Source organism: Petaurus breviceps, unplaced genomic scaffold (genome assembly GCF_028583685.1).
Source record: "Petaurus breviceps papuanus isolate PSGF00001 unplaced genomic scaffold, PetGlider_PUasm1.0 129, whole genome shotgun sequence".
NCBI lineage: Eukaryota > Metazoa > Chordata > Mammalia > Diprotodontia > Petauridae > Petaurus > Petaurus breviceps.
In genome coordinates this window covers 3,047,115-3,072,051 of record NW_027185665.1, presented here as the reverse complement: position 1 = coordinate 3,072,051, position 24,937 = coordinate 3,047,115, and the positions used below count along the sequence as shown (strand labels likewise).

At 41.1% G+C, this 24,937-nt stretch overlaps 1 protein-coding gene, 1 long non-coding RNA gene, 1 other non-coding gene and 1 pseudogene across 7 annotated transcripts in view; all 4 read right to left on the bottom strand.

The window, feature by feature from the left end:
• The window catches only part of LOC138172841 (uncharacterized), a 578,919-nt gene that overhangs the window by 85,902 nt on the left and 468,080 nt on the right, over positions 1–24,937 (bottom strand). The window lies entirely within an intron of this gene.
• LOC138172796 (PDZ domain-containing protein 2-like) overlaps positions 1–24,937 on the bottom strand; it is a 494,585-nt gene that overhangs the window by 32,854 nt on the left and 436,794 nt on the right. For all 5 annotated transcript variants that reach the window (XM_069102680.1, XM_069102689.1, XM_069102671.1 and 2 more), the window contains 5 exons: positions 16,768–16,849; positions 14,538–14,641; positions 11,262–11,430; positions 8,565–9,385; positions 5,212–5,359 (listed from right to left, as the gene is read on the bottom strand). In XM_069102680.1, coding sequence (XP_068958781.1) covers positions 5,212–5,359; positions 8,565–9,385; positions 11,262–11,430; positions 14,538–14,641; positions 16,768–16,849 — 1,324 coding nt within the window. The remainder of the gene's footprint in view (positions 1–5,211; positions 5,360–8,564; positions 9,386–11,261; positions 11,431–14,537; positions 14,642–16,767; positions 16,850–24,937) is intronic.
• On the bottom strand, positions 2,075–2,181 carry LOC138173893 (U6 spliceosomal RNA). Its single transcript, XR_011171568.1, has one exon. It is a non-coding gene; the product is annotated as a U6 spliceosomal RNA (small nuclear RNA).
• On the bottom strand, positions 16,858–18,797 carry LOC138172820 (farnesyl pyrophosphate synthase pseudogene; annotated as a pseudogene).

Genomic DNA, 24,937 nt, shown 5'->3' with positions numbered 1-24,937 from the left:
ATAAATTCCTGTTCTTACCCTAAGAGATCTCTTGTGCTCTTGATTAAATTTTGGATGAGGTTTTTCATCACAAATAATATAACACTTTTACAGTTAGTTAATGTTAAAAGAATGGTTTGTGGTCTATCTTGTAAATGCTTTAAAAGAAGTATAAAATAACCAGAAGTTGGAATTTTTTATGACTTGAGATGTAATGTATTAAAACTGAGTATTCAATGTATTTGAGCCTGTTATTAATTTCTTAGGGGAATCTCATCCTCCTGATGGGAGAATGAATAATGGATTCATGTAATGTATCAAAAAACTGGGTTCTAATGTGAGTTTCCTGAACATGACAATTGGCCAAGGTTCCAATTTTGATTTTATAAGAATGAGAGCATAAGGGTTGAATGGTCATTTAAAATTCTGAGAAGATCAATTTTGCAGGAGAATGGACACAAGAAAGTGCATTTCTACAAGAAGATGGCCTGCCTTTGAAGTCTGCCCTACACCAGGGGATGAGGTCCTGCCAAACTCTTGGGAGGACTCTAAACCACAGCCCAACTGGGAAGGACCATTTCAGGTGCTACTGATAACAGAGACCACAGTCTGGTGGAACTATATATGGACACACTATACCAGAGTGAAGGGACCAATCCTTCCCAATTACCAGTGGGAAGCCCAAGCCACCCCCGGATCCTTCAGAATGGACCTTTCAGAAATTGAAGTAATGCTTGATCATCCTAAGCAAATGAGAAAAGACCGTGAGCTGCCGTGGATGGTTCTTATTCTGATCATGTGTTTTGGTGGCCTGGTGCTTTTCTCTCACATCACTAGTAGTCTGCCTCTGGGTTGGAACCCTTTTCATGTTATGATTAGTAACCAGGACCACGGGAGAAGAAGGCACTTCCTATATGGCCTGTAGCTTTGTGTGGATCGTTGTTTGTACCGTACTTAATTCCTTGCTTCCAAAGATTGATCTTAAGCACTGCCCAGAATATGAGCTTGATTAAGAGAGATGACACCCATGAGAATGTTCATATGATGACTATAATGAGTGTGCAGTGATGCTAGAAAGGTTTGAAAAAAACTGGTCTGAAAAAATGTGGAAACAAAATTCTTACTTAAAAAAAGGAGGACTTATAAGGGTTAGCAGGATGAGTTCTATTTCCACAAAGGTTATCTGAACAAGGAATGCAGTCAACACGCGCTGTTAGGTTAAAGACTGTGTTTCCATATTAGGAGATGGGGCCATCAAAGGAAGGTATTTCATGGGGAGAGGGTTCCAGAAAATAGCCTGGGTGGCCATTTTTACCTCACCCACTTAATTAGGTTCGTGTATATTAACTTACACACCCCTAAGGAAGGGTTAGTACCATTTTGTGAACATGTGTCACCTGAGGTGGGAGGGGGAACATATTAAGCATTCTGAGAAGTCTAGAAACTATGCCGATTCTCACCAACCAGAGTAAGACAGGAGGGACTGGCAGCCGGGAATCGGGACAAAAGGGCTTGCTCCTGCTTCTGTAGGGTGTAGGGGAGCTCATCTTGGGTTCCACACCCAAGGATGTATTAAAGTTCCAACTGCTTCACTCATCCTGAGTCTGTCTAATTTACTGCATCTATCTGGGTGACGGGTTATTTCTCACAGGAGGTAACATTAAAAGCTGGAGGGAAGGGCTCAGGAAAGGCCTAATACAGCATCTGACTCTGAGATACCAAAGAACAGCCATATGACATAGCCAATTTCTAAATCTCCAATATTACCCAATCTTCCATTTTCTAAGAACCAATCCTCCCTGAGGAAGCTGATCAAAATTCTTATGAGCCAAGAGCCAATAAAAATCTGGCACCCTAGAGAAAATTAAGACAAGCAACATGTTTCAGACAGATATTAGGTTTGTAAAAAAAATAACAGGTAAAGTTGGACCCCCACCACAACTCCTAGGAAACAGAAAATAATATCAGAGCTTAAAAGGTCTTAACAATGAAAGACTTTTTTAAAAAGCTGCTGGCCTCATTCATTGTGTATTTTATCAGGCCTTTCCGACACAATATGAATATTTTCTTTTTTTTCCTTAAACATAAGTGCACCTAAAATATGGAATACTACATGAATTTCCATGTCATCCTTGTGCAGAGGCCATGCGGCCCTTCTTTGTATCATTCCAGTTTAAGTACATGTACTGCCAAAGCAAGCACAAGATACGAACATTTTCAAAACAGTAGGATTTAATGGGATGAGGGAAGGGAGGCTGGAAGACATTAAGCCAAAGAAAACCCAAGTTTTCTGACTCCACATTCAGGGCTCCTCAAACTGAACCACATTGTTGTCTTTTTACCCATTCAAAGGATCCTAGATTTAGAAGAGACTTTCATGGTAATCTTGTCATACTCCCTCATTTAGAGATGAGACCCAAGGAGTGAGGTGCTTGCTCCTGGTCACATAGTATGTGGAAGAAATGGAATTCAGATCTAGGATGTGTGATGCTGTATCTAGTGCTCTGACCATTGGACTCTCAGATGACCTTTCTTAGAACTCTGCTATCGCTTAACCTCTGTCTGCCTCAGTTTCCTCAACTTTAAAATGGGGATAATAACAGCACCTACCTCAAGGGATTGTTATGAGAGTCAAATTGAAATAACATTTTGAAAACACTTAGCACAGAGCCTAGAATTTAGTGGGTGCTTAATAAATGCTTGTTCCCTTCCTTACCAGGAATACAAATAAAAATTAGAAATGTTTCCATGGAATAAAGGACATATAGTTTACTTATTGGAGAGCCCCTCATGACCTCACTCAAAATCAACTTAACAATTCTAAGAAGTTTGTTTATGTGGATTCCAGGACCAGAGGATAGCTGGAAGAACCGATAGATAAGACCCTGGGAGCAATGTGACAGCAAAGGTAAGGACAGACTACAAAAAGCAGACACAAGAACTCAGAAGTCATCAAAATCTGGGGCCATCTATTATAGGACCAAACAGCTTTACCTATATTGGATGGCCCCAGGGTGATATTCATAATGATGACCCTCAATCAAGAAAAGGTTAATTTTGTTCTTTATGCTGTGTTTTAAGGTGGGGAGAAAGAAGGGGGAAAGGTATTTCAAGGGGCAGGAATTTAAGGGGACATAACTGACATTAAGAAAAAATAGTCATCAATAAAAACAAAGTACAAGGAAACATAGATTTCAAAAAGATTTCTGTCCAAAAAGGTTTAAATGTTAACACAATAATTTGATACTTAATGGGCTAAAACCTCAACTCAGAAAAATCTGGGATCTGCTCGTTTGCTAAGGTTCTAGATTGTCAAGTCCCAAATTTGTTCACAAACTAGCAAAAATTTAACTCACATAAACTTGAGTTTTAAAAAAAACCACAACTTGAATTATCCAAAGTGTTATCAGAATCTATCTCTTTTTAATATATCATGGCTTGAGCTTCAAAAAGAGGAATACATTTCCCTAGAGTAAACCTAATTTATCCTTTTAAGAACATTTTTTAAAACACATTTGACAATAAGGTTGGCTTTTAGCAAAAGCTTACTGTAAATGCTCTTTATTTGGTGACTGAGGTTACTTCATTGTCAAGATATTGGCAGTGGATTATTCTAAAAAAAGAAATAATACCCCCACTTGTCTGGAAGTCAGATTTCTGGCAACCTCAACCACAGGAGAAGAAGTAAGCAAGAGAGGCCTCTGGACTGCTGTCACAAAGGCTGGCCACCAATGTGTCAGTACTGTACTGGGACATAGAAACCTACAGGCTATTTTTCAGGAGATGACTTTCAGTCAATACACAATTCTAACAAATGTGGGTATCTGATTTTTTTTCTTGTTTCCAGGAGATTTGATGCAACAAATCAGAAGGAGAAGACACAGGCATACTGTCAGTAGAAGTGACCATTGACAGCAACAGTAAAAAAAAAAAAGAAACAAACCCAGAAAAATAATTGCATGAGAGTACTGTACAAGGATTAGTAATAATATTGACCCTGAACTATGAATTAAAGTTTTAGTTATAGTGTATATACATATGTATTTAATATAAGATAGCAGTGACTGAACAAGCTGTGCTATATAATTGTGATAGAATACTACTGTGCTGTAAGAAATGATGAGATCAGTGGTTTTAGAAAAAACACGATAAGACTTGCATGAAATAACAAAGTGAAATAAGCAGAACCAAGAAAGAGAACAGTATGTACTATAACAGCAATGTTGTTTTAAGATGACTTTAACAAATAAGTTATTTTATCTGTCATAAATATTAACCATAAAGGACATGTGAAGAAGCTATCTTCATGTAGAGAGAGAACTAATAGATGTATAGAATAAGTCTGTGTGTGTGTGTGTGTGTGTGTGTGTGTGTGTGTGTGTGTGTCAAATGGTAGCCATCTTTAGGGGGATAGGGTAGGGGGGGAAAGAGAAAAAAAATTTTACTGGAGAATTTTGTTGCATATTTGAAAAGAATAGCAAGTTGTACAATTGCACATTTGCAGTTTCATGTACAATCATCTTTTTTATTCTGTTATAGAAATGCTTGCTTTATTGCAGAAATTAAAAATAATATTTCTTTTCTTATGTTATGCTACACAACTTCCTCTGATTTGTGTAGATCTCCTTGGTCTTGTTTCTCCAACTAGGGGTTGTGAGCTTTGTGAAGGTAGGACAGAGGCAGTGGTCAAAGAACCAGGTTTTGAACCCTGCCTCTGACACTTTCTATCTCTGTTACCCTGGACAAATTTCCTTAATCTCCATGGTGTTTAATTTCTTCATTTATAAAATGGGGTTGTACTGGAGGGTCTCTGAAGTTCCTTCTAACTCTAGATCTATGATTTCCATGTGCCATGAACTTCATGCCTTTCTCTGGTAAAAATTGAAAACATGACAAAAATCAGCAGAAATGGATATTTCCACGTGGAAAAGAGAACAGAAAAAGAAGACTGTATATGAAACCTTGAGTGTGTGCAGCTTGCTTTTTTAAAGCACACATACCCAGTGTGTATATGTACATATTTAGACACATATATTCTTTTCTTTCATATGCTCTTGACACAATGGGTTACCAATAAATGCCTACGGATTGAAAATTAATATGCCCCATGTTAAATTAAAATTCCTCATGAATTGAGAATAATTTCAATAATTATAAGCTGTTGGTTCAAAAAGTGACATATGCTATTGCTATATCACCCCCTTCACTTTTAGACACATGAAACCATCTTACCACGTGCTTGTCGCTGCACCAACAAGGTCAGGACCATGGGCAAGTTCTTGACAACGTGGCAGGTCTCCTGGTAGGACAAGGAGTTGACTGGAGCACCATTGATAGAGACAATCTCATCTCCAACACTCAGTTGTACACTCCCGTATTCCTAGCACAATTGCAACCAGAAGTTATCTTGAATAGCTCTCAGAAAACAGTCATTAGAACAAAAGACATGGATGGTAGTTAGACAAAGTTAGAATGCACTTAAGACTGTCAAATCAATCGGCCGAGACAATATTTGTAAAAAGTGTTTGACTCATAGGAAGTGCTATTTCAATGTGCATTCCTTTCCCCTTCCCTCTCCAGTCAGTCAGTAAGCATTTATGAAGCCCCTCCTTGATCCAAGGCACGCTGCTATGAGCTGAGGATACAGAAAGAGGCAAAAACAGTCCCTGCCTTCAAGGAGCTCAATCTAAAAGGGGAGAAGGGAACAAATAATATATAAATAGGGTACATATCAAATAGGAAGTAATTAAGGGAGGGAAGGGGAGGAGGAAGGCTTCCTGGAGAAAATGGAATTTTAGTCACGCATAAGGAATAGAATTACAGATGAATTCAGAAACATGTCTATGAAATAATGAAATGCCAAAAACAGAAGCAGGAGAATGGCATACACCCTGATAATGTAGGGGAAATGGAGCAAAAGTGGAGGAAAATAGAAATAGAATCTTTGTAGGGATTTAGAGTAACTAAAGCTTGGCTATCACTCTTCATTCATTCAAATTCATCCATTTGAATATTAAACAAGTTTAATTGTTACTTGGTGCGGATGGTCTTTGCAGTCTGTCCTTCCCCATTCTTTCATCACCCAGAGATCAGTTATTTCTAATAAATATTTAACTTTTAAGAAAAGAAGAAGGAACACAAGGGGACATAAAAGTCCATTCTTACTCAAATACTTAAAAGCAATGAGGAACAGGAATCGTCTGGATCAATGAAATCTGCGTGAGTCCTTGAGTTTCCTGTTGACAGATCTCTAGTGTTAACAATTTTCACTTTACTTACTTGTGCCAATTACTGCTATCTCTTCACAGTACCACCCAGATTCTCGAATAAAAACTTTTGGTTAAAAAAAAAAAACTAGGGAGGAGGAAGAAATTGACAATTGTAAACTTTATTCTTCCCAATTTCTGGTTGACATGCTGTGTGATGGCATGGCCAGAAGAGGGCAACAGATGACCTAAAATACAGACAATCCGTAAAGGAATTGATCATGAATTATTTTAGAATTAACCTTCCGTATTATAAAATGTTAGCTCTGAGGAAGCTCTTTCTTTTTTCAAATCAAGAGGCCCAGATTTCCTAGGCTTAGAAGACTGATTTTGAACTAGAAGGGACTGTGGAGAACAGTGAGAAAAACAGTATTTTTTCAATATGGGGAAACTGAGGCAAAAAGAAGCTGTGACTTGGCCAGGATCCCAAAGGTAATAAGTGTTAAAGGCAGGATTTGTACCCATGTTTTCCTGACTCTCAGGCCAGTGTTCTACTCAGAACATTTTTCCTCTGCCCTTATGGATTCTTTAAACTTATTGTGATTACTGCTGAAAAAAATAACACAGCAAAATATTGGAATATCATTCCAGGGAAGGATTTTACACGTGGTAAAGCTTAATTAATTTTCCTTTTGTGGATATGTCAAAGTCTTAAATAAAAACATTAATAATAACCCATTGCCAAGGGCAGAAAAGTGTTCATTTTATTAATCTAAGATTTTTAGTACTAGGTTTAAAAAAATTAAGTTCTCATATTCACTATCTCCTATCATAAAAACTTGACTAATGAACTTTGAAAAAAAAGTAAATTTAATATGTATTGAAAAAGAGTATCTTCACCAAATATGCATTTTCATATATTTGTAAGCATTTGCACTAATGGCTATGGGTTAAAGGTGATATCCTGATCTAGTCCAAACTTCTTGACATAAATAATGTTGCTGAAAAGACAAACTTTAAGAAGACTGACTTTTTAAACATGTAAGATAGCTGGAGATAAGGATGTTGAGAGAAGTGTTTCTGTTGTGTCTTTTTAAAAGGACTTCAAAGTTTTAGAAAATATTTTGCTTTGTAACATATATATGTAATATATATATACATACACACATGTATGTATATACACATACACACTCATGTATATGTATACATGTTTAAATATAGAAGGGGTGCATGTGTGTGCAAGTACAGAAGCCATATGGTATGGTAACTCATATATATTTAAACATAAATATATATATGTATATATATATGTACACATTTGTACATTCCAACCACGGTCCTCCCCATAAATAACATATCCTTAAAAATGCTGTCTTACAAATAAGCAAAGCTTTCTTTGCCCAAGAGGAAAACAATTCATGTTAGATCGTAAACATTAGGAATTTCCTTCAACTTCTCCCTTTCATTCATCTCCTGACTGAGGCCTGTGGCTGGGCTGAGGCAGAGGCACTTGGGACTCTTGGTCCCGGGGCTAACTAACCCTTAAGTTCCCATTTCCCAAATCAAACTAGGACACTTAGGCCACCAAAGTGACTGGAGTCTTTGGGGTCAGAGGGCACTGTTTCCTTGGATAGTTCTGGGCTGGATAGCATGCTTCTCATCTTGTGAAGGTCTTTTTCACCACCTGAGCTTCCCTATGGCTATTCATAAAGTAACAGAAAGACTTCAAAGTGTGTTTGTCCCATTCTCCCACCCTACAGCCCCCTGCCCCCTTGGGCATACAGTCAATAGCAGGGGGCAGAGATAAATCTCAGTGTGTCCTTCTATCCAAACTTATTGATATTATTAATCAATAAGCATTAATTAGGCACCTACTATGTGCCAGACATTATGTTAGGCTCTGGGGATATGAGTACAAAGGCTGAGACAGTCCCCACACAGAAGCCTCTATTCTAACATAAAAGGAAACTGTGGATGAAGATAGAGCCAAGAGTACACTTAAAATGTCTGTTTTCCTAATAATTTACATTTTGTATTCAAGTGAAAAGGGCTAAAATGAACACTTAAGGCAGCCTTGAAGGGGAGGAGAGAAGACACAGAGGGGCAGCTTGGGAAGAGGGTGTGGTGGAGCTGCTGCTTTGCCCTGAGCATGGGGCCAACCAGTGAGAACTTAGAACAGGGGACTTGGCTAATACGTTTAAGCTAGCTTAGTACCAGAAGGGAGATCCATGACTTTCTTCTAGTTCCTAAGATTCTGCAGGGGCCTCTTAGCACTGGGGGGAATTTCTCTGATTGAGGTGATTTTCTCTCTCATTCCCAACTTTTTACCCCACAGTCAAAGCCCAAAACAAAACAAGATAAGACCAAAAGAGTTATTACCCTCTCAGCAGCTCCACTGGGCCTAAAACCTCTTATCACCACTTTTAAGGGAGTGGCCTGGATTTCCAAGTCCAGACCAAAGGATTCATCTTCCAAACGAACTAAATGGACAGTTTCCAAGAGTCCAGCCTTGTCCTCTGTCACGGCCCTCTTGCATTGTGGGGTTATCCTGGCCACTGGCTTGTGGCCAGGACCAGGATCTTCATTCTTCTGTTTGGGGGAACCTGGGCACTCAATGCTCATCAGGCTTTTGACTCTGGTGATGGCTTTGTGCTCCAGTTTTGGTGACTTCTTGGATTCAACCTGGTCCTTCAGGGCCATGCTGCTAGGGCTGCCCTCCAAGCCACTGGGACAGTCAAAAAGCTTTCCTGGCAGCAAAGGTGAGTCTGTGATCTGCTCAGAAGTCTTGTCCTCCATCTTCCCTCCTGAGCTGCCCAAAGGCAGAGTCTCCAAGGGGGCTGCCGTGGCAGGATTCCCAAGGTGCTCTACTTCCTGGCTGCTACTATCGGCTGCCACAGATGAATTTTGGGTGATCACCCTGGAGACTCCCTCAGCCTGTGATGCAGCAGATCCTAGGAGGGACCTGGAAAATGGAACATTGTCTCCATCTCTAACGAACTCCTCTTCATCGCTGGCATCTTCAGCATCAAAGCAGCCTATTCTCCTCTGTCGGAGGAGTGGGCTTCGGGCAGACTGTGGGCTTCCAGGAAGGCTGGCTTGCCTGGTGGCTTCCAAATGCTTATTATGGAAAGGTCCTGAGGCCTTCTTGCTTCCAGATGATATGAGGCTGTTAGCCCTAGCTTTGCCTGATTCTTTGGGAGCTGGGAGAGAATGAAATCAAATGAAACATTAGTATTCCTTCTAGATTTGGTTTATGCCATCATTATCAACATTGAACAGTGACTTTAGTACTTCTGCAAGCTCAGAATACCTGGTTTATATGGTATATTCAGAGGTAACTCTAATATGCAGTCCCTAAAATTAGCCCTTCCACTGGCCTCTTGATGAAAGTCCTCTAAAAGTAATAATTATAGGAGATAACATGGAAAGTGGAAAGAACTACAAACTTGCAATAACAGACCCTGTATTTAATCTTAGTTATGTTCCTGCTTGTGTGACTTGAAGCAATGCACTTAACCTTATTCCAGGCCTCAGTTCCCTCATTTGCCAAAGGAGAGGTTGGATTCAGTGGCCTCTAAGTTTCCTTCTAGCTCTAAATCCAGGATTCCAGGAAATAAAATATAGTTGATACAGTATCATCTTATTCAACCTGACCACAACGTTGTGAGCTGGGTCCCAGAGGTATCATTTTCCCAATTTTACAGATGAAAAAACCAAGGGGGCAGCAATCTAGGTGACTTGTCAGTAGACAGGGAGCTAAGGGTCATAGGCAGGGTTTGAGTCTGGGGCTTCTTTTCTCTAGGCCCAGCATGCTAAGTGGTATAGCCTGGTTTCTTCACCTAAGGACACCATATCTCGAAGGAGACGGGAATGAGCCTATGCACTTTTCCTTGTCTTCCTCTCGAAGCACTCTCATTCTTCACCCATCTCTTGGATGTTCTGGATAATTTCAACATCTGTCTCTTCTGGAGGGTGAGAGTGCCTATACTACATCCTCTGTAATGGTTGGTACATTGTGGGCATAAAGTAGAATGAGCACAGGGGGGAATTTCTTCTAATGGGGCAAACTCTTCCTGCATTCACCTGCCTTGGCTTGATATCACAGAATTTCAAGTGTCCTTGAATGTGAAGAATAACGAAAAGATTGTCATAGATGAGATTACCAGCCTTCTCCATTTATTGTAGCTTTGTTTTGTTTTTGCGTTTTGAAGGGGGGAGGGCAGGGCAATCGGGGTTAAGTGACTTGCCCAAGGTCACACAGCTAGTAAGTATTGAGTGCCTGAGGTCATATTTGAACTCAGGGCCTCCTGACTCCAGGGCTGGTGCTCTATTCACTAAGCCACCTAGCCACCCCACCATTTATTGTACAAATAGGTTGCTGGCCATTATTGTTGGTAGCTGCAGCAGCAGTAGTAGTAATAACAACCAAAAGGAATGTTATTAAGAAATTATTAACAATAATGAAATGATTGTTATATATACAGTTAGAAACTTTATCCATTTATTACACAAATAGGTGGCTGGCCATTAGTGGTAGTAATAATAATAACCAAAGGAAATATTATGAAGAAACGTATTAACAATGATGAAAAGGTTGTAGATATGATTACCAATCTTCTCCATTTATTGTACAAATAGGTGGCAGACCATTAGTAATAGTAACAATAACAATAGTTCACGTTCATATAGCACATTAAAGTTTGCAATACATATATGTGTGCGTGTGTGTGTGCATGTGTGTGTGTATATATATATATACACTTATTTGACCCTATGATGTAGGCGCTCCTCTTATTCCCATTTGACAGATAATGAAATCAAGGTTGAGAGAGTTTAAGTGACTTTCTAATAGTACCTGAGACTCAATTCCCTGTGTGGCTATAGCAGAAAGGTAATGCCATCTTTTTCAGAGGAACTTTTCCCATTCTAACGCCATCAGAATCTAAGGTAGTGAAGGATGAATAACCACCTCCCCATCAGTTTGCTCCCAGAATAGGTCCTCCCGCCCTAGAACTATGTGAGAGTAGTAGACTGTGAAGACAAAGGCTCCTGGGTATTCAGGGGCCTCAGGCTTACTTAGGCTGCCAGGAGCAAGAGCGCCATCATCCAAAGAGTTGCTCCCCCTCCTCTGGTACATATGCTCCTCATCTCCAGAGCTGGCAACCAGAGAGTCTGAATAGGACAAAGGGCTCAGGACATCTTGTGAAAAATACTGGGAGAGTTCTGATTCAGAACTGAGGGAGCCCTGCCGAGGAAAGAAAACGTCAGAAGGCTGGAGATGGTGGGGGAGGGAGAACAAGGCTTATTTATACAACCACAGAACACACACAGATCCTTTGGCACATTGAGAGCTCCAAAGTAATTATTTTTGCTTTTTCCTGGAATCACATTATTCTAATCGAAATTCTCTCAGTCATTTGAGATAGCTGGGGCACTAAACAACCACATCATTATACTTTAGGATTATTTTTTAAAATTAATAAATAAAGCACAGCAACAACTGCCAGCCAAGGGTTTTTTTCTTCTGGGCCAGAAGAGGCTAAAAAGTTATTCTCTCTTTGATTCATTAAAAACAGTTTTCATTATAGAAAGCCTTTACTGTCTGGATTTCACCATCCAAACCCCTCATTCTTCAGGGCACATCAACATTGTTCAGTATCATTGCCGGGGGGAGGGGGAATTACAAAGAAAAACTGAAGAGTAACTGGCCCAACCCACAAGTTGAGCAGAGAACAGGAGAATTCAAACAGGCATCCATCCATTTAGCCTTTAAGGATGAGATTGGGAGGAATTCTGTCGCCTACCCAATATGCACATGTCCCCCAAAGTTATCAAGCACTAGTCTGGTTCTTCTTTCTAAAAACCCAAGACATTGGGGACAGCCATAGGAGACAAAGACAAGGGCATTCCGAAGTGATAATAACCCAACTGCACCATGCAATTGCAAAGTACTAAATAGAGATTTCCTTGTGAACATGGGAGGTTTTATCTAGCTCACTTTTCCCCAAAGTTGCACTCTAATCTCCACTTTATCCTTCTTTCCAGGCTCTTAAAGGACCATATATTCCCAAGTACCACAATTCTGCCACTTCAGCCCTACCATCTTCAGGCTATTTTCATGTCCTGTCTTCAGATTGCTTTCCTGGAGGAACCTCCATGGCTCTGCCAGTCAGGGAAGACTTAAGGGAGGGCATCAAGTAGAATAAAAAAAAAAAAACCCTCTCCTGTTTCTGCTGGCAGGATGGGTCAGCCTATCAACATGGCCTGTTTTTTAAATTTCAGAATAATTTTACTAGTTTTTCCCTATTTATGCCCCCTTGTAATTTTTTCTATGATTTCCCTGGATAGATAATTAATATGAAAACCACTCCTTTTCATCTTGCTTGTCAAACTAATCCTACAAAAGTCCTACTCTAGTGCCTCACTGTGGGTGCTTGAAGGGTATGCTGACAGAACCCAGTCTCTGGCAGGTTCCACTATGCCAGAAAGGCTTCAGGTATAACAGTATAATGGAACACTGAATCAGTGCTCTGAGAACTGCTTAGCTAAATATGTAGAGATTCATCACCAAATAACCAGTAGGCTGGAACTTGGTAAATCCTTTAGTAATGACAACCCACAAGACAGAGGGGAAAAACCAAAGGGCCCTCAGTCCTGGGAGTCATTTCTGCTTCTGTCATTACGGTGGGAGAGTGCTGGAGGAGAAGGCAGAGGAGGGCAAGAACAGAATAGCGTGTACTCTAAATATGAGATCCTTGTCCAACGTGCACCCAGGGGAACGGAATCCTGTGGATCTTGATCTTCTTCATTACAAATAGGATCCGAAGGGAGCCTCTCCTGATCCCCTTACTTCAAACGCCTTCCCTCTGCTGACTACGTCCAACTTGTCTCGTAGACAGCATACTTTTATGTAGTTGTATGTATGTTTTCTCCTCTAGTAGAATGGAACCTTCTTAAGAGGAAGAACTGTTTTTTGCCTGTCTTTACATCCCAAGTGCTTAGAACAGTGCCTGGCACATAGTAGGCACTTAATAAAGGTTTATCAACTGACATAAAAAGATCAAAAGAGACGGGAGACCGGAAATGGAGGCGGGCCAGTTATACGAGAAGGCAAGAGATCAATGTACAGCTTGTATGCTGCAGGATTAACTCACATGATGCTGAGTGACCTAGAGGAAGTCCCTTAGTGCCTTTTGTGAATGGCTGTGGAGGATTTGTGGGAGAGCATAGACAGGCATAAAATATGAAAAAGGGGTACATGAGGTATGATCTGCCCAAGTAAAAGGTATGCTTACATCAATGAGACCAAAGGTCCATTGAAGAGTTGATATATTTAACCTTAGCATTAATATTCTGTTCCATCTAATAGCACCAAGTGGGAGGGCTCCTGGAGATCACAGATGCTCATATTTGGGATAACGTGAGAGATCAAGTCTAACCCACACGGAAAGCCAAAACTCACTCTACAGTATTCCTGGCAAGTGGTCATCCAGTCTTTATTTGGAAACCTTAAGAGATGGGGCACTTAACTACTATTCAGGGCAGCTCATTGCACTTTTAGACAGTTCTAACCATTCAGTTTTCTTTCATCAGAAGTAGAAATCTTCTATGCAATTCTCTCCTATCCTCCCCCTTTCCTCCACACTATCCCTACTTTTCTGAGGGCTGAGCAAAATAAAGCCAATCCCTTTCCCACATCACAGCCTTTCAAACATATAAAGAAATCTATTGTATGCTTTATAAGTCTTCTTTTCTCCAGGATAAACATTCCCAGTTCCTTTAATTGGTCTCTTAATAGCATGCTTATAAAGTCTCTCATCATCTTGGATACCAACCTTTGTATACGTTCCAGCATGTCAATGTCCTTCCTAAAGATAGGGTACCCAGAACTAGGTAAGACACCCTAGTTTAAATGTGACCAAGACAAATATGATAGGATTACAAGCCTCTCATTCTTGACGCTAGGCTTCTGATGGATGTCAGATAGGATGTCAGCATGTTTGGCCACCACATCCCCACTGACTCATGTTCAGATTTCAGTCCTTTCAAACTTGGAGGACCTTTGCACATGACATACCCTAGAATCCCCATCTCACCTAGCCTGTACCTGCCCTATGAAGATCTTCTGAATACAAGTACAGGACATTACATTTCCTCCTCTGTCTCCCCAGACTTCACCTAACTGTCACAGTCTGTCAAGATCTTTTTTGGATCCCTATTCAATCATCTAACATGTGCTTCTGTCTCAGCTTTATGTCATCCACAAATCATATAAGTGTGCCATCTCTCATCATCTCTCCAACCCCCTGGCAGAACAACTGCCAGATGTTGATTTCAGCTGAACCCCTTTACCCGACTTGCTGGCTCCAGGAAGCGTTTCATGGTCCAGCTGAGGGAAGCAGCACCTTCTCCCTGTCTTGTCTTCGCTGTAAGGGAGGGACTCTTCAGGGGGGTACCTGTGGGGACAGTAAGTCACCATGTAGTCAAAAACCACTAGTCAGACTGGCCCAGGGAGCTCATGACCTAAGCTACGGGTAGCAGGCATGTGGCTACAAGGAATAAGTTCCTCTTCCTATAGAACTCCACAAGCATAGACATGTCTCTATGCAATCTATGTGGAATGCCCACCCTGACCATCTTGGTCTACTAAATACTACTGCTGTTCTTTAGAACTCAGTTGAATCACAATCTTCTTTATGAAGCCTTCCCTGATTGCCCCGCTTTGCAATGGCCAAGCTCTCCCGACTGCTACAAAATTTGTCAGTCATATGATACATCCTGACTTTTATAGTGCTTTTATACCTTTGAATATATTTTTTCTTTTTTTCAGATCTTTATTTGTATCTTTTGTTTCTGTATCTCCTAGATTCCCTCTTACCCCCTTGCCCTTCCCATATAAGAATATGAAAAGAGAGAAAAAAAAAACAACAAAATTGATCAATATAGTAAAAAAAAAATCTGATGTTGTATGCAAAATTCCATATCCCTGGACCCTTCCCTTCAACTTCTGTAAAGGAGCAGTAGGTGGGGCCTTCCTGAATACATTTGTTTTTTTCTTTCTTTCTTGTTTTTTTTTTCCTTCTTGGAAGGAGAAAATCAGGGCAGTTGGGGTAAGTGACTTGCCCATGGTCACACAGCTAGTTAAGTGTCAAGTGTCTGAGGTCAAATTTGAACTCAGGTCCTCCTGACTCCAGGGCCGGTGCTCTATTCACAGCGCCACCTAGCTGCCCCTTGAATACATTTCTTTTGTCCCTTATTTGACTATAAACTCCTTGAAGGCAGGGTATTTCATGCATGTTTGTTCCCACCTTTCTCTAGCATCTAGTACTTGCTTTACAAGTCTTAGCTCAGTCAGTGTTGATTGGCTGAATGCATGAATCCCATATGAGCAGACCATGAAAGTGAGGAAGTTCTATGCATTGGAGAGATCTTCAGTTTGGGATGAACAGAGAGGGAAAGAACCCAGATTTCAAATTTAGGCTGCAAGGGATGTGTCATGAATAGCACCCAAATCCTAAGCGCAGCATGACAATCAAATACTTTGTTAAGTGATGAAGATTTAAGATATTTACTTATTTGTAAATTATAAATTGCATTTTATATCAAATATATAATTGCATCTTATATAAATCAGTTTTACATAATTTTATTGAATTTATTTCAATAAATTTATATTTGAAAACTAATTTGCAATTTATACATTTACTATTAATACTTTTACTAATTAAATTTATTATTACATTACATTAAATTGATTAAAATTTACATGAAGATTGTGATAGTGTGGTGCTAAGCCAGGTCTGAATAATGTATTGGGTTGATCTGTGCTATTTTCATGCTATTATTAGTGCCTTTATTTTTTCCTGGTTATAGATTACCAGGGTTTTTATGGTGCTAAAAGGTTCTAAGTCTCTTCTTTTCCTTCTTTTTTAAAAATAATAGTTTGTTTTTCCCCAATTACATTTAAGATGGCCTCATCTTTTCTTCACAAACTTAACATTTTCAGGTGCCATTGCCTTAGACAGACCAATTAAAGGTTTAGTTTCAAAATGCTAGAAGGTGCCCCATAAGCCTGCAAAATATTTTTGTGATAAAACCCAAAGTCTGATTGCACATTCCTCTTTTATGCTGTATGCTCAGTCTACATCTGTTTGTAAAGTAGAGATCATGTGATTAGCTCTCATAACTCACTGGATTTAAAAGTGTCAACAAACGAGACATTTCCAGAGCTATATAGAAAACACTGTAGGCACTGAAGAACAATCACTCCCATATGTTAATATCTACCTGTCCTATTCCAAATGTATCGTATATAAAATGCCTACAAAGAATCATTTATGGAAAATGTTACTGAGAACAGACACTAAACTCTCTTCATCTGTTTACTTCTTAAACTGAGACATAGCAACCCTCACTTCAAAATGTAAAAATCCAAGAGAATAATAACTTCCCCAAAGTTAGTTTTCCTAGCTTGGGTGACGGCAAGGACTCTGCTCATGCAGCAGTGAGTTCTGGCTGTCCCCTGGGGGCAATGATCAGCAATGAGCTCCTGAACATCAGAGGGGAATGTGCATGGGCATACCGAAGACTTGGGAGGAACTGGCTTCTTTGCTCTCCTGGTGAGTAGAGCGAGCTATCGCTTCATCCATCTCCCGTTCAGAAACCTGAATTGGAGCAGAAAACAGAAATTAGGCATGTTTTTGCCCATCAACACAAGATGCCAAGATCAGAGAATGAGCAGTGGCTCTGCAGGGTACTGCAAACCCATGGTGGAGTCAAACCTCACAATCATTCTTTCTCTTAATAACTTAGTGGAACATGGGAAGTAAAGAGATAAAGACAGATTAACAGATGGCTTCATAAAATCCCTCCTTTAGGGTTCTAGTTACCCAGGGTCCACAATTACTCTACTGCTGACCTGCCCCTGAATGACTTGGTGTCTGACTCCAGCTCTTCAGACCTCCCTTCAGTGGCCCTCTCCTCATTTCCTCTTTCTTTTTTTATGAGCCATATTTTCTTGAGAGTACATCCTTTCCCAACTCCACCCATGGTGCCCTGCCCTCCCAGCCCCCCTCCTCATGTCCAGCTCGTCGGTCACTTCTGACGTTTGTGAATCTTCTTTGTGATAATGCTTCTCAATGAGTCCCATCATACTGTACTTTCTTCTTCCAACTTGGTGAAATGAGCAGGCAATTCAAGTTTTTCATACAGTTCCTTCACTTGGGCAACCTTCTCTGGATCTTTCTGTCCATAATTCTCCTCCAGCATCTTTCTTTGCTCAGATGATGCCAGCTGAAGGCACTTCACCACCAGCCAGCTGCATTTGTTGTCCTGGATGTCGATACCAATCTTGCCAGTCACACTGGGATCACCACAAAGGTCAAGTGATCATCCTCAATTTGAAACAATACCGCATCTCCAGAAAGATGTTCTTAGCATTGGTGTGTTCTTTCTCCCCATCTATGCCTGCCTTGAACATAGCAACAGCAAATGTGAGGTAGGAGTAGAAAGCCAACGTGTATTTGACAGTGGTCTTCTCTCTCTGCTCAATGAATCTGGTAAGATCAACCTTGCCTTGAGGGGCTGTGATAAGATCCAGAGTTTGGCCAATCTCACTCTGTAGGAAGAGTTTGATGAGGTTCAGGTAACAGGGTTGCCCATGGCAGTAATGCTTCAAGGGGTGGTAGATACAAGCTTCCAACAACATGGCATCATTGATGGCATCCAATCAATGCAGGCTTCTCATACCAGCATGGTTGTCCCTGGCAGGTAAGAGAAGCATCCATGACGTCATCTGTTACTAGGAAGAAAGCCTCGAGCAGTTCCACTCACCAGCCCACCGCTAGTAGTGCGCTCTCTCTCTCTAGACAGTCAGCATTCTGCTTCTGGGGTTCCAACAGCTCCCGGAATACTATGAGCACTGATAAGCTTCGGCTGTATTTTCCCCCAAGGGGATTGCACTCTAGGACCTCCTTGAGCCTGGATATGGCTGCTCCCACCTCAGCATGCCCCATCCCATCTTCTGTCAGGATATTGACAATCTGGGAGAAATTCTGGACCAAGTCCTGTTTCTCTTTGCAAAAACGGATTTCTGATCTCCATTCATTGTGGTATCTGGACACAGTCATAGTTTTCCCTGGGGGGTGGGAGCCTTCTCCTCATTTTCTTACCTGCTCCTAACTGAAGACTCAGGGTTACTCTAGCCCTAGGCATTAGTTCCTATCCTAAGGGAATGGATTTAGGAAGACTGGCTAGACCAGCATCTTCCTTTGTTATTAGGTTGCCTCCCCAGTATTTTGACTCCAGGTACCTTGGTAACATTCCTTTTTGTCTTTTCTGAACTTCAAAGCCTGCTCTCCTGTTTGGCCCCTCCATAGTATTCGACTCTTCTGCTCCTGGCATGTTCCCATGCTAATCTTGCCTTGCTATCCACCCCGCCACCCCACATAGCCTCATTGAATGCTGACTGTGACATGTCCATGTGCCTTGGAAAGCCCATAACATTTGACATTGATTTCCCACTTGGAACATGGAATAGACTCTCTGAATGCTCTTGTCTACTATTTGTGGGTCATCACTCATCCGGGAACTTTTTATTGTCATGTTAGGACTGAAAACCTGTGTTAATTTACATTTATGTGTGGAAAGGGGGGGAGAGGGAGGGAGGGAGAGAGAGAAGGAGGGGGGAGAAAAAGAGAGGGGTGGGAGAGAGACGGAGGGATGGAGAAAGAAGAGAGAGAACAAAAGGAGACAGAGAAGGAGAGGGAGAGAGGGGGAAGGGAGAGAGGGAGTGAGTGAGAGAGGAAGAGGGAGAGAGTGAGGGAGAAAGGGAGAGAGAGAGAACAAGAAAGGGAGAATGAGAAAAAGCAAGGCGAGTGAGAGAGACATTTGGAAGGCATCTCTTCCCTCATTTTACTGAGAGGAAACTGAGGCACAGAAAGATTGAGGGACTTGCCTAAATCACAGAAATAGTTGAGTGGAAGAGTCGGCTTCCAGCTTAGGCAGGAAGGGCTTGGCTCTGGAGCTTGAGGACTGACACCCCTAATACTTGGGTGACCCCAGGCTCAGAATCACTCCTTAAGCTTTGGTTTCTTCATCAGTAGAATGGGGAGTTTGGACTAGAAGGCCGCAGGCATCTGGGCTAGTTCTGGGCTGTGACACCTGCCTCCAATGACTCCACATCCAGAATTCTTTTTTTTTTTTCCTTTTGGAGGGCAATTGGGGTTAAGTAACTTGCCCAAGGTTACACGGCTAGTTGTTTTGTTTTTTTTAAGCAATCAGGGTTAAGTAACTTGCTCAAGGTTACACGGCCAGTTATTTCTGGGTGTGGTGCTAAGTATATGAGCCCAGATTTGATCCCCAGGTCATCCCGACACTGGAGCCGGTGCTCTTACTCGCTGTGCTACCTGGCCGCCTAACACACGGCTAGTTTTTTTGTGTGGGTGTTAAGTGTCTGAGGCCAGAACCGAACTCAGGTCCTCCTGACTCTGGGGCCAGTGCTTTACTCACTGCGCCACCTAGCTGCCCCACACATCCAGCATTCTTGCTGCTCTGCCACACTTTCTTTCAAGAGAAGTACAATCCTTGCTGGAGCATGTCAATCTGAATTTCTTTACCCTCATTGAGTTTTAGCTTCTGCTGCTATATGCTACCACCAGGAGTCAGGACAGAAAAACAAAGGAGCTTCTTTTCCCCACCTGCTATTTAAGCAGCTGCTGATGAAAGACAAACACCTACCCCACCCTCCTCCCAGCCTCAGCCCTAACTCCAATAGTTATCATCTGCTGAGCTTTGGAGGGCTTCTCAGAAGCACTGGCCTGAGAGTCAGAAAAAGTTGGGTTCTAATCCTGCCTCTTCCATTTACTGTGTGACTGTGGGCAGGTTGCTTTACCTCTCTGTGACTCAGTCTCTTTATCTGTAAAGTGGAGATTGCCTCTAGTACTGACTTCACCAGATTGTTTTGTAAAACTTCTCTCTACAAGAGACCCCACAAGCAGTCTATTTATATCTTTTGTTTGAAAGTCTCCAATAAGGGGAAACCCATTGCCAGTTGTAAGTAGTCTATTCCATCTGCGGATAGCTTTAATCCTTAGGAAGTTTTCCTTTAAGCTGAACCTAAATTTATCTTTTCTACATGTCTGCTCCATGGTTTCTCATTCTTTTTCTCTCTAGGGCCAAGCAGAATAAGTCTGATCCCTCTTCTAAATGAGAAGTCTTCAAACATTTGAAGGCAGTTATGTCTAAATACCCCCAGTTCCTTCAGCTGACAGTCATTATGGCATGTCAGGACCCTTCATCATCTTGTATATTTCTAATAAGATGCAAGATACAATTTCTAGAGATCAAAGATTATTTCATTTTTTAATTTTTTTTTGCCTTTGTCTCTTCTGCACTTAGAAGAATGTCTGGCACATAGTAGGTTTTTAATCAATAACTTCTCACTGATTGAGTCTGGTTGCTCTCCTCTGGACACCCTCAAATGTGGCACCCAGAAATGAATGCAATACAATTTAACTGGAGGCAAAATACTGGGGTATACACTTAGCTCTTTATTCCTTGAATCTTTGCCTCTTTTAATGCAAACTAAGATAATTTATCTTTAGAAGACTAAGTTTTAATCATTTCCAGTTTAGGACAAATTTTTTTTTATTTTTATCATAATGATTTACATACTTAAATAGTACTTGAACTTTTAGAAAGTGCTCAGTGAAAATTACTTTTGAATACAAAAGCAGAGGGGATGTGGTTTTGACTTACTGTAGCTTTTTCAAGTAACCAAATCATATATGTAAGCAATAAAAGTGGTGATACTTTGGAGAAAATTGTAGAGATGGGCCTTAATCTTTAAATATATGGATTTAAATAGAATTAGGCATAAAGTTTGACCACTGAAGAAAAAATTGTAATCATGTCTTGACTTTCACATAACATATTTCCATCATTCTTATTCAAATTCTTAGAAAAATACTTGTGAAATTATTTTTTTTAAAGTATCTTCCTTAAGTATACAATCCTTAGGGAAGGCAAAGTCTAATTTTAAATGGAAGAGCCAAGAAAAACATCAGTCTTAGAAACACTGGCTGGTTTTCCCCTTGATTTGGTTGTACCATGATTCCAGACTTTCAACATTTGCAAGTTCTTCTTTGGCATGAAAACAAAAATAATGTTGTTGACTTTTTTAAACATATGAAATATTTTCTTGTAGAGTTCTAACCAAGCCAAGAAACCCACTCACTTGCCCTTTTTATTCCAGAAAACACAGTTTAGGAGTACTGCCCATTTCACTTCACATGAGATAGAAGTAGCACCAGAAACAGGTCCAGCACCTCAGCCACTCTGCCCTCAAATAATTCAACTAATCCCAGAATGCAACTCAGCAACCATTATGAGGAACAGAAGAAAAGAAAATCACTGTGGCCTTTGCTTGGAAAAACATGAAAAATATTGATACCCAAATGTTCAGTAACAGAATATACTACTGACCTGAAAGCTGGGGCAACATGCAAATATATTAAACCAAAAAATGGGAATTTGACCATGACAGAAATCCAGAATAACATTACAGTTAAGAGGGTCTTACTGACCCTCCCAGGGAGATGAAACCTGTCCTGAGGTATCCCAGCCCCACCCACCAAGAGAAACTGTCACGTTGGAACTAGAAATATGAACTAGCCTGCATTTGGGAGTGAGCAACAGACCTTCCTTGGCTTGTTCAAAGTCATTCTAAGGGTTGAAATGCCCTTTAGCAGTTTCATGATACTGGCAAACTCCACTGTGGTGTTCTAAGACTAAGTGAGTTTCAAAATTGCTAATGGTTCAATGTTCCCCTGGAAAGGACTGTGAAATCCAACCTAATAGCAAAGAGCTACTGGTTGCAGATCAGTGACAACTTTCATTTTTTCCTGAAGACTATAGTAGCTGAATCATATCTTGGTGGGGAGCAGGTAGGTGGTGAAGTGGATAGAAGGCTGGGTCTGGAGTCATAAAGACTCATCTTCCTGAGTTCAAATCCAGTGTCAGATACTTTGATCTCCATGACCCTGGGCAAGACACTTAACTCTACCTCAGTTTCCTTGTCTGTAAAATGAGCTGAAGAAGGAAATGGGAAGCCATGACAGTATCTTTGTCAGGAAGACCTAAAAATAGGTTTGAAGAGTCAAACATGACTGAAAAAAAGCCTGAACAACAACAAAATCTTCTTGATCAGGCTTGTTTCTGATGGGTGATGACAGCCATGAGATTGGTTAGCATTGGATTGAGAGCCAAGGCCCCTGAAAAAGTTCCATCAATGATGTGTGCAATGAGGCAGAGCAATAGGAAAACTGTTACTTAGTAGGAGAAACCAGGAGGCAAAAGGAGAGTAGACTGATCAAAGAGGAGTCCGATGAGAAAGGTAAAATTCTTCAGCATGATGACTGCCAGGAGAAAAAAAATAGCTAGTGTTTACATAATGCTGTAAAGATTTTCAGACAATATCTCATTTAATCTTTAAAGCCTTGCAAGGTAGGTGTTACTATCCCCATCTTACAGATGAAACTTGTCCAGGGTCAAATACGGTTGAAGTGCCCACCAGAAATTATACACCAAAGTCCTGCTAGAAGGGGACCCCTACCAGGGTCCCTGGAAATCACCTAATAGGCCATAATAGTGAGGGAACGTTTCACCTGTGTTGGTAGAAACATACCCCAGATACAAGTTTGTTCTCGTTAGCCCAGATACAAGTCTGTTCTTGTTAGGTACCCAAGACTTTACTAGAAATGGTATCCCCCCCCCCCCCTTGGAACCACATTTTGTTGATTAGCAACACCCAGCTCTATAAAAATATACCTTTCAGAAGACTCAGTGCTGTCTTCCTTATTAGGGAGGCAGTCACCTCAGTTAATAAACACTCCTATCAAATTATAATTGGCTTTGCTGTCATGTCCATTTCACTTGGAGGTTCCACCGAGATAGCCTTTGGCTCTGTATTGACAGCTGGACCAGGCTCCCTGGAAGGCCGGCAGGGCAGTCCAACCTAGGGGCAGTGGCCACCAAGTGAAATTCCTCAGCCCCTGGCTCGTACTGTTTTCCTGAGCGAACCAGAAACCTGAGTCCTTCCCAAATTCTTTCAATTCGGTCCAATGAGTGTTCTGTGACCTGTTTCTGTTGAGCGCTCCTGTAATGGTAAAGAGGCTGAGCTGGACGCGGCATAGATGCCTTTACTGGTCTCCATGGGATGCTGTCAGAGTACCCTGTTTTCTGTTTCTCTGTATTTCTATCCAGTAATCATAATTGTCTCTTAATTGTTTCTTTGTAATCTTAATTTTTTTGTCTCATTTTATCTCTACTTGCATTTATGGGCCAACAAATATCTGTGCCCGGGGGGGGCAGGGGCGAAACCCCCTTAGCCAAAGAGGGCCCCAGTACTATTTGGCCCCAAGTCTCAGCCCAGGGAGCCACTGCCAAAGTCTAAAAGCTGACAAACAAAATGGTCAGGGCAGTGGTGGTGGTTTTGACCGAAATAGGCACTTTCCCCTCCCAGAACAAAGGACCCTGCCATCCATGGAAATACATCCCCTATGGGAGGAAGGAGGGCGGTCATGAATCATCCCATCGGCAACCACTGGAACGAGATCAGTGTGCCTACTGCAAACAGAGGGCACACTGGAAAAACACCTGTCCCATAACCCTAATTCAGTCCTCCCCTTGAAAAACCAAATGGGGGGGGCCCGGCTCCCAACATCCTATCCACATCTGATTCTGACCTGCTCTCTTCCTGAGGAATCTCAGTTGCTCCACCTCAAGTACCGGCGGGAGGGAGTGCACTTTCTCCACTTCTTGAGAGGTTCCCCTGGGCCCCCTTTCAAAATCCAAACTTTCAGTGCAAGGAACCATCGGAGAGACAAAGCTCTGGGCAGGTAGAAAGGATGAAGCCTTATTCCTTTTGCTCTGCTGAGTTTTCTGTATATTCTGTCTGTATGTGTAAAGAAATTTCTAAATCTGCCAGCCTGTAAGATTAAAAAAAAAAAAGGCAGCCAAGCAGCAAGACCTGAGCTAGAAAGATTGATAGTCTCTTAACTCCAGCCAAGTTCTATCTAAGAGAAGGAGTCACTTCAACGATGAAAGAGATGTAGGTTTCCAAGCTGCACTTTGAGATAGGACTAACACTTAACCCTTTCCTGGGTCACAGAAAGGGAACTGTGCAACATCATTGGGAATAGAGATCCACGTAATTGAATTCATTCATTATTATTTGGGACCCAGAAAAATTTTAGTTCTGTGTAACTACAAAAACTGAAGTTTAAGGTCACTATATTGGTTATTCAATTGTTTTTATTTCAAAGTTCAAAATTAATACCATGATTGCTACTGGTAAACATTTGTATTATCTATGTTGTATGAGAAACAGTTTCTCTTAAAGTCTTGAAGTAGATCTGAAATTTTAAAGGAATGAACACCTAAAAAAAGTTTATTTGGGCAAAAGGTAAAAAAGAAATTCGCTAAGATTCTCTTTCCTGTGGTCTCAGTTCTTCTTAGCTAGGGCTACAGAGCCCTCCCCTGTCATCCAGCTCTGACAGAGCTGAGGAGACAGTAAGAGGTTTGAACCATTAAGATTTTTCCTCCCTGTTGTCCTGGCTATAACTGAGCGAGGGCTACAGTGAAGTTAATTTGAGTTAACCTCCTACAAAAAGAAAAAGGGAGAAAGGTACGTCGAAGCTACATGGGTTTGTCATCTGCCTACCTGAAACATTAAATCCCTGGAATAGAATTTT